We start from the raw sequence: 10,698 nt of genomic DNA, 5'->3' as shown, positions 1-10,698 counted from the left end.
AAAATTCATAGATGGCCATTTCCCTGAAATGATTTCTTTACAATGACTTTGAATGAGATGCTTGACTAATATGAGGCTCATTCTTCTCTTCTGCAAATAGAGATAATAATGCCTCAGGGGTTATGTAAGGGTTGTATGGAATAATGTATATAGAGCAAATAGAATGCTTAAGCCATAATACATATTCAAGAAATAAGAAATGCTAATAGTATTACTATGACAGTTTTTCATAAAGCACCAATTAAGCAGGTTATTCAGCTTACTTCTCTGACCTTTAATCTTTTTAAGGTTAGTGTGTTAAATGTGGTTAGATGATTCCGTTTTCATGCCATTATCAATATAACATTAAAGATTCGTTTAAGATGTTTTGCAAACTCCCACAAAACTAACTGGATGGAAGTCATCTTTTCATTTGGAAAAATAGAATTCACGGAGAAAATCAAAACGTTCAGGATTCAATTCCCTATGAGTATTCTATTTTAATACTACTTTGCATTGGCTTCCCCTCCTTTCCTAACAACTAAATTGTGTTTGTTTCTATAATATGACTTCTCACACTATCTATAGAGAACTGGAAAACTGTTATATTTTTAATATAGGCTTTTTTGCTCCTCAGAAATTGGTCTTAAAAGAAGGTGAGAATCTATCTATCAGAGTTACCAAAAGAGAAATGTTTGGTGATAAATCATCTATCTGAGCATGTACAATGGACAAAGATATCTGAAGCTGTCAAACTGAATGTGAGTATGATTAGAATAAAGTTGCTCTATGTCAGGGCCTTGCTTAAATAAAAGTGACAAGTTCTGACAGAATTTCTGCCTAGTGCGGATGACTGACTGAGCAAGTAGCACTGAGATGGTGTCTGAAATAGTCTTTTTGTCAAGAAAACATTAAAAAGTCAAAGTTTCTCCGGTCAATACTGTCTGAAGATAACACTGAAGATAACAAAAAGCATACTTTTCCAAAAGCCGCACTTTTTGCAGACTCAGTGGTGTGGTCCATCTGTCATCTTTTACTTCCAGCAGGACCTGGCCTTTGATTGGCTGTAGGTAAAATGACATTGTGGTTTTCACAAGTACAAAGGAAAGCCAGGCTCAAAGGACAACTGCACTCTGGTCTTCAGTGTCTGGTCATTCTCTCCACTAATCCATTTTCCAAGAGAACAGTTTGCCTTTCCATGACAGTTAGGTATCTTCTTACAGAAGAGGAAATTGTACTGCCATTATAGTAGCTCTTGATCCCAAATTTTTTGAGAACCCTATAACTTAAATAAGCCTTTTTTTTCTCTTCGAATCATTTTACTCCACATAAAGTACAATAAGACTTTCAATAATAATTAGATCCATGCTACATGTTAGACACTATGATAGACATGGAAAATACTTAAGATGCACTCTCTGCCCCTAACAGCTTCATAGTCCCTCTGTTTACTGAGTAATTGGAGATTATTTAAGCCAAAATTTAAAATGTGAGATGTTATGTCAATACAAGGATTCACAAGAATAACTTATCTACATATATGCTTACATATATGTAACACAGACACACACACTAAGAATGAAGAAGACACAGAGATACTGGTTGGAAATCACCTTATAATTATTATAATTTTGATGTGATTATATATAAAAGTTGATTTTGTACTAATTGTGTTTTTCAGGAGGAATATACATTGCTTTTGTAATAAAATAAGCAAGTAAACATTATTTCACCTGTATTCAGAAAAAAAGTGATTCTTTCACAATTCCTGTTATCATCTGATGTTCATATTCCCTAGTTAATAGAAATAGTACCTCTTTTCTCTCTTAAGACTATTTTCCTAAAATGCAAGGGTAAAGGAAATGGAGGGAGGATGTAACAGAGATTTTATTTCAAAATAGTTTTGAAATTTCTAGGAATTCAGTGAGACAGTGAGGGCAATTGAGACCTGAAGGCTATGATACTCTACATAGAAAACCCAATGATACTCTACATAGAGACCTGATGGCTGATGCTGAATGAATGATAGAAGCTGTCTTGTTCAGTCTGATCCTTAAAGTCTACAAGCGTGCCACCATATATAGTAGGTGCTCAGAAAAATCTTTGCTGGGGCAATGTAACTATGAACTCCAGGCCAACGTTTTGATTTCGACAGTAGTCAGCAGAATGTTTTTTGAAGTCTTAGTTATCAAGAAAATAGTAAGATAAGCCACAGACTGGGAGAAAATGCTTGCAAAAGATAAATCTGATAAAGGACTATATCCAAAATATACAAAGAATTCTTAAAACTCAGTAATACGAAAACAACCCAATTAAAAAATGGGTGAAAGGCCTTAACAGATACCTTACCAATGATTTACAGATGGCAAATAAGCATATGAAAAATGCTTTACATCATATGCCATCAGGGAAATGAGAATTATACTACTAAATGCCTGTTAGAATGTCTAAAATCCAGAACACTGACAACACCAAATGCTGTCCAAAAAGTAGAGCAACAGGAACTTTCATTCCATATTTATAGGGATGCAAGATAGTACAGTTACTTTGGAAGAGAGTATGGAGGTTTCTTACAAAATTAAACATATGTTATCGTATGATTAGTTATCATGCTTCTTGGTATTTATCCCAAATAGATGAAAACTTATGTCCATACTAAACCTTCATATAGATGTTTATAGCAGCCTTATCTATAATTGCCAAAACTTGTAAGAAATGAAGATGCTCTTCAGTAGATGAATGGATAAATAAACTGTTGTACAACCAGACAATGAAATATTATTCAGTGCTGAAAAAAATGAGCTATCAAGTAAAAAAAAAAAAAAAAAAAAAAAGACGTTGAAGGGATTTAAGTGCAAATTATCAAGTGAAAGAAGCCAATCTGAAAAGGCTACACACTGAATGATTGCAATAATATGACATTCTGGAAAGACAAAACCACGGAGACCATAAAATAATCAATAGTTACAAGGGGTGAAGGGATAGGGAGAGAGGGATGAATAAGCAGATCACAGAGGACTTTTAGGGCAGTGAAACTATATGGTACAATTATATAATGACAGATATATATATATATATATATATATATATATATCGAGAGAGAGAGAGGATTAATACCTATTTTACCTCTCCCACAGGTCTTTCATGAAGCTGAGATAAAATCACATATGCAAAGTTCTCTATAAACTGTGTAGCGCTATACAGCCGAAAAATAGGAATGGTAATAGTATGACTCCTATCTAGACAGTTTTTTAGCTCCCAGAAAATATTGTGCTTTCTGGAGCAATCAATCCATATATCAATGATATCATTGATATCATTCCTGATCAATCCATATATAATGTTTGTAAGATCTCATTAAAATAGGAGTTTTTACTGTAAATGTTTTCACATCTTGAGATAGAAATAAATATATATATGTAATACATGTATACATATATATGTAAATATATATAATACATGCATATATTTAAAGTATATATATAGAATAGAATAAAGAATGCATTTAAAAATATATATTTTAACATTCTAACATCTAACTACATTTAAAATATATATTTATTATATATTTATATAAATATGTAATATATTAATTAATATATATTAATATTAATATATATTAAATGCATTCTTTTCTTCTGTGATAAGTCTACTTTTCTTTCTGGCTTTGAGATCAGGAGCTAAAGTGATATCTCTCTGGTTTTTGTTTCTTCCTGGGCACATCAGTTTCCAGTGGATCCACAGACGATCACAGAGATATTTCATAAAGAAAATAGAGATGGACACTCGATCTTACCCAATTCAAAGGATATATATGTGTATATTATACATATATATTAATCTTTCTATTATACATATCCATTATATAATGAGAGAGATAGACAGGCAGGCTTCACCAGAAACTAGGCTTCTGGAGGCCACACACCTGACTCTCAACATTAATACAAAGCTCCTATCTGAAATAAGAAGAAAAAACTGTGAAGAACCATTAGACCTGGTGAGTCACAGCACTGTGGAAAATTTTTAGCTTTAAAACCAGCATTTCTTCCTGGAATTTCTCCTCTATTTGCTGGGAAACTAGTCCTTCTTGACTACAGTTAAAAAAATTTCAAAATAAAAAGAAAGTAGTTATAAACATCTTGACCAAATCAGTCTATGAATTTATCCGAGATTCTTAAACTGGCACAAGCATCAGAGTTACATGAAAGCTTCCTTGAAACTGTATGTTGTGGAGAGGTACCCCTGTACCAGGTTGTTTGAATCAATAGCTAATTTGCATTTCTAACAAGTTCCCAGGCTATGCTGATGTTTCTGGTTGAGGGGATTTGACCTTAAAAACCCTTAGCCTATTCTCTCAATTTCTACTCTCAGGCTCCTTGAATCCTCTTCTGGCCTAGGCTTCTGACACTACCTTGCCATTGAGCTTCAGTGTATTGCACTCTGGTACCTTTAGTTTTGGCCCTACCTTGGGTGACCTTTTATTATATTATCTAAACTGGACAGTCTTGAGAGTGAAGGAGACAAGAGTAATAAATATACTTAGGTTATTTAGGTAAATAGGAACACATATCTATACCCTAACATCACTGCTTTAACTCAATTCTTTCCAGACTTACATATATACAAAGATAAATAATAAATAAATAAAGAAAGAAACAAACATTATTTATTTATTTATAAAAGTGAATCGTGCTTTTTGCTTTTTTTTCCTGAGAAAGTTATGAACTCTCTAGGCTCTAATTATGTCATCTGTATAGTTGGGATAATAACACCAACCTCTTGGTGTACTGTGAAAACTTAAGAAAATGCACATTATGTGTCAAGCCAGTTCCTTGTGCAATGTGGTGGATTCCCTGAGGAGCATTTTCAAGATAAAAGAATGAATTCATTCCCTGAATTGCTGGCTGAAAACAGCTGGCAGGGCTTCCAGACTTTAGGAGATTACCTCAGTTGAAGCAGACTGCTCATCCAAGGTCATGCCTCCCTTAGGACAGTCTGCATCAGTGATAGATCAACATGGAATCTATAGGCCCAATCCCTCTGGCAATTTAGGACCAAGTCCCAAAGGCCACCCCAGTACTAGGGAGGCTCCTAAGTTGGCTGAAGCATTCAACTTTTTTCTCCACCCCAAACTGCCTTCTGCCCTTCCATAAATACTGATTCCAACTGATATTTGGACTGTTAACCTCCATCTCAGAGTTGCTTTCTAGAACTCAAACTGTGGCATACACAATAAACATTCAGTGAATATGAGTTATTAGTATTACTACTAGCAGTGGTACAACTACTACTTTCTCCAATTAATTGTCCATGCCAGTGGCTCCCTTAGGCATTGTTTTATATATATATATATATTTTTTTTTTTAAAGATTTTATTTATTTATTCATGAGAGACAGAGAGAGAGACAGAGAGAGAGAGGCAGAGACATAGCAGAGGGAGAAGCAGGCTCCATGCAGGGAACCTGATGTGGGACTCAGTCCCGGGATTCCAGGATCACACCCTGAGCCCAAGGCAGACGCTTAACCACTGAATCACCCAGGTGTCTTGGCATCGTTAAGATATTATACTACCATTTCATCTATGACAACTACTGAAATTACTACTATAAATTTTGTAACTAAAAAACTATTATTTGTAGAGTTTATATACTAACCTTATACTTTATAAGTAGTGATAAATGCTTCATATTAAAGTATAATTAAAGCTTGCCCTTACAAAAAGGCTGTGCCCACATAATAGCACCACAAGACTGATATAGTGGTAAACAGTTGGGTAGTTCTTTAACCTGTATTTAATTAATATGTGGTATAACTCCTAGTCGTGACTACTATTACTTTTCACATTCTGCATTTTAGAAGGTCATGTATATTCAGTGTAAACTGCAGTGTGTGTATGTGTGCAGGTGTGTGTGCACACATGTACACACACAGATGAACACAATGTCATATGTTGGGCAACTTTCAGTGCCTCCGTTTGTGACAGCAAAACGTGTCCACAGATATTTCAAAATGTTCCATGGGGACAGGGTTAAATTTGCTCTACATCAGGACCACTGATTGAGATGATTAAGGGGCAAATGAACATTGGCAATGATGCAAACACCACCGATAATCCAAATGATTTCTCTCTATCCCAAGCAGTGGACTAAGGCCAGAATTCTGGTGATCCAGCCCCCATTTAATCATTAACAGCTATGCATTGAATTAATGCTCAGTGTATTTATTGGCAGCATGCTAGATCCACAAAACATGGTTCCTATTTTCAAGGAGCAACCAATCAAATGGGAAAGATGGACTCTGCAGTTATAATCAGACAAGTAGATACATAATTTCAAACTATGGGAACCCTATGAAAGAAAATGAAGGTTGCCAGGAGAGGAGAGGAGAGGGGGGTCTGTCCTAGAGCTCTAGTCAAAGAAGGACTCCCTGCGATGGCAGTATTGTAACCAGTATCTGAAGGCCTAATATTTAGCCAGAGACTTCGCTCTCCACCTGAGTACATGTATGCATTATTCTAAATTGCTCTGTCCCAAGGCATCCTAACCCTTCCTTCTCCAATTCTTTCTTTAGTCATTTCTTTGTGAGTCTTTCTCAGTTCGTTTTATTTCATTTTCATATTTCTTTTTAAAAGCATGCCCTGGCTTCTTTAGGATCATTAAAACATCATGCTTTCTTTCAGTGTTATTGAATATGTACTAATACTATTTCTTTTTTCTCTCTCTCTCTCTCTCTTTTTTTTTTTTTTTTTTTACCATTTAACTTGTTTTAATGTTTCTTCACAAATGGTGAAAAATACTAAAGTACAGACAAGGAATAATCATAATGTGGCCAACATTATAAATATGGAATTATAAATTCAAAACATTTTCTGGTTTAAAAAATAAATCTGGTAGTCAATGCAGCTCTGCGGGGTCTCCCCGGGGTCTCTGCGCTCCTGACGGTGCTCGCCTTTATCCATTTTTCCAGGCCCTCCACGCCCGCCTCTTCTTCCTCCCATCTGTTCCATCAAAGGTCCAGGGGGCCCACCAGGACCACCTCGTCTTCTTCCGCCAAAGCCCCCTCGGTCCATGCCCCGGCCACCACGGAAGCCCCCTCTGTCTCCACCGCGGCCACCTCTGAACATCCCACCGGGACCACCGCGGTCCCTGAGGCCACCTCTTCCTCCCCGCATGCCACCAGGGCCGCCCGGAGCGGGAAGGGTGGTGGAAGGAAGCCTTCAGGCTTCGGGGCCTTACACTGGCTGCATTCTGTTCTCCAGACGAAGTTCTGGTTTCCACACCCCGGATTGGGGCACTGCCAGTCCCCAGCTCAGTGCTGGACGTTTCCTCCTCCAGATGGGTTCCCTCGGGAACCCCGGGGTCCTCTTGGGGGAAAGCCACCTCTGTCTCCTCCACGGCCTCCCATGCGACCCATGGGGCCCCCAGGACCTCCTGGGCCCCCTGGACCTCCACGGAGTGGCGGTGGCATCCCTCTGGCCTCACGGGGAGGTATACCACCCTGCATGCTGTTCATTGGAGGTTTCTTAAGAGAAAACTTAAGTTTGCTTCCTTGAAAATCTTTCCCATCAAACCACTCCACAGCAGCCTTGGCAGATGGTGGGTCTTCATAGGATACTGTAGCATCACCTTTGTGCTTTCCTGTTTCCTTGTTCAAGTAGATATGGATCATGGGTTGTCCGGTTCTCTTGTTCATCTTAACAACTCCACACTGCTTAAAGAAGTCAGCCAGATCATCTAGAGTCACATTGTCATTTAAGCCTTGCACATAAATTGCACTGTTGTCAGAGTCTTCATATGGATCTACAGGTGGGCCTAGATCAAGATCTGGTCCTTCATCCATGGGTCCACCAGGCTTATTGAAGCCACCTCGCTCTCCAGCGCTGCCCCTTCCACCGCGTCCTCCTCCCCGCCCACCTCTGCTCATGCCTCCTCGATCAAATCCCCCTCTTCCCCTGCCCCGGTTATCAGGGCCACTCATGCTCTGGTTCTCTCCTAGTCCGGAAAATCCTCCAGACTCCTGCCCATAAACACCCATGCTACTGGGGTGGTCCTGTCAGATTGAACTCTGCTGCCCGTAGCTGCTGCTCTGTTGGCTATATTGACTTGGAGCCTGGCTGTAGGATCCAGTTTGGGGGGGATAACTAGTGGGCGGCTGCTGCCCATAGCTGCTTTGTTGACCATAGCTACTCTGCTGTCCATAGCTGCTCGGCTGCCCATAGGTGTTCTGCTGAGAGTAACTGCTCTGATCATAACTAGTTGGCTGTGTAGAGGAGTAGCTGGTAGGAGGATAAGATGGTGGTGCTGTGACTGCATGGGGTAGCTCTCAGGTACCTGGGGATAACTGTAGTTACTCTGTCCTAGGCTGGGCTGGTTGTAACCCCCTGTGCTAGATTGAGGTTGACTAGTCTCAGCGGGTTTGTTACCATCCTGTGGTCTTGCAGATGTGGTGGCTGCTGGCTGCTGCCCATAGGCTGGGTAAGCAGGCTGAGTGCCATATGCAGACTGAGCTGCATAGGAGGCCTGGGTGGTAGTGACCGTAGCAGTGATGGTATCATAAGCACCAGTGCCGTACCCCTGGACAGGCTGACACTGTATGCCTGGGAAGCAGTTGGAGTAGTATAACCAGCGGGAGGCTGTCCATAAGAAGTTGCATAGGCGGTCTGCCCATAGGTCGCAGTGGTCTGAGCCTGGGTATAGCTGACATCAGTGGGCTGTCCATAGGTTCCATAACTCTGCTGCCCATATGCCTGGGTGGTCTGTGCATCTCCTTGAGTTGGTTGGGCGTTGTATGCACTGTAGCCCTGCTGGGCTGCAGCTTGGCTGTAGGTACTGTAACCCGTGGATGCCATTTTCTCTCCTTCCCTCTCATTCTCCTAATACTATTTCTGAAAGCAAGTCAAAGAAACAATACAGTATTGACTTTGCCTTTGAAAACCATACTCCTCCCTTTCCCTCTGAATAAAATTCTACCCAGGGCTTTTCTCTATAAAATGTCCTGTTTTTTCCTCCTTGTTACTACACATATAGCTATATAATGGAAAATAGGCATGGGATAGAGGAAGGTATCCCTCTATCCCTCTGTGGATGGGAGAAAAAAATTTTTTTTTACTATTTTGTAACTAGGTCTAAAATTTACCACATTAGTACTTTAGTTTAGTACTAAAGGCCTTAATGAGGTACAAACTTGACAGATGGGGCGACAGATTAGAATGGTTAACATTCATTACCAAGAAAATTGCCATGAATTAAGTCAACTCACCAGGGAGCAAAGAATATAGTACCCTGAAATAATAGGACAGAGGAGAGATTCACTTCAATGCGGGTGGTAGGAATGTCAGAGACAAGTCCTGGCCACAAGGAAAGGCAGACAGGGTCAAGAAATTGCTCATCTGGGAGGGATATGGGAGAGAGTCATACGAATGCAGGAGGAAGGCACAGAGGGCAGAGATACTGGTATTGATCCCCCATTTGAGATGATCACATCTGAGAATAACTGGCCACATTTTTGTGTATCTATAAAGCTCCACTTAATCTTTGGTTTACGTCTTTCTTGGATATACTGTTTTTATTTAATAATAGACGCTTATTGGGCAGTACCCTTTCTTGTTAGTGCTTTCATTGTGATCCATCCCAGGATAGGGGTGTCAAGGCATAAATCTGCTATTGCTTACTGACTCAGAACCTGCCAACACCTAGTAACGAACCAGTAATTATGACTCAAGTGAGATATACCAGCCGGCAGAATAAGGCAAATGTTGTGTCTAAAAACTGAGGGCACCATGGCCTTGGTGGCAACAATTTTCAACATACACTTCAATCTACATAATTGTCAGTCACTGGCATTTATATCTCAAAGGCTCATTGGAGTGTGTGCAGCTTGGTGGATAGATTCTAAGGCCTGTTGTTGCCCATATCCCCTCTCAAAGGTGGCTTTCTATTCAGTGTTCTTACATAACTGAGTATATCCCATACTTTGTGTGAAGTATGAACTAATTCCAATAGAAATAGGCCTATTAGATGTACTGATGCTTCTTTGGGTTTGCTGCAATGTTTAAGCCTAATTTCAATCTTGAACTGATTCGGGAATTTTCCTGTGAGCATTAGCCCATATGGTTCCAAGAAATTCACTTAAGTTACTAGTTCCTCTAACTTGTCAGGATTAATCTTCCAGACCTAGTTACTCCAATATTGATAAATTTCAGCTAATGGCAGCCTAGACTTTGTCTTTAACCCTTTCAATAATGCTGCCAATATAATGGTACCAGGGCACTTCTGATAGGATCCTTGTCTTTTCTATTTTTCTGCTTAATTTCTGAAGATAAATCATGGGGAGTAGATGGCCTTGAAGGAACACAGTAAAATTATGTCATAACACAAGCCATGAAAGGCAAATTGATTGTGATCCTTTAGATGCACTGGGTGCTTAAGGAGGCATTAGGAATGCCCACCACCATGTACAATATCTTTAATCTGTACAAAGGACTTAGATTGTTCTATCTAGAACTGCAATAATAAGAGGGATTACTACCACAGTGATTTTACTCCAGTAATCCACAGAGAAGTAGCAAGTACTAGTTTTCACTGTTCATACAAGGCTAATATAAGCTGATAATGTTTCTTTAGGTGGCTCTTCCTCCTCTAATACCCTGGTCAATGCCATGATTTCCTGCCACTCATACCCTTCTAGTTATCCTCTACTACTTCACAGTAACCACATGAC

The 10,698-nt window shown here is 39.4% G+C and overlaps 1 protein-coding gene across 1 annotated transcript; it reads right to left on the bottom strand.

Annotated features, from left to right (window-relative positions):
* Positions 1 to 6,835: 6,835 nt before the first annotated feature.
* Positions 6,836 to 8,827, bottom strand: LOC100688858 (RNA-binding protein EWS-like). Its single transcript, XM_038535456.1, is given in 4 exon segments — positions 6,836 to 7,170; positions 7,173 to 8,285; positions 8,288 to 8,564; positions 8,567 to 8,827. Coding segments are annotated over 4 exon segments (1,986 nt in total).
* Between the last annotated feature and the right edge of the window lie 1,871 nt (positions 8,828 to 10,698).

The sequence above is a fragment of the Canis lupus genome, chromosome 4, assembly GCF_011100685.1.
Source record: "Canis lupus familiaris isolate Mischka breed German Shepherd chromosome 4, alternate assembly UU_Cfam_GSD_1.0, whole genome shotgun sequence".
In the NCBI taxonomy this organism is placed as follows: Eukaryota; Metazoa; Chordata; class Mammalia; order Carnivora; family Canidae; genus Canis; species Canis lupus.
This window is presented reverse-complemented; position numbering and strand designations above follow the sequence as displayed.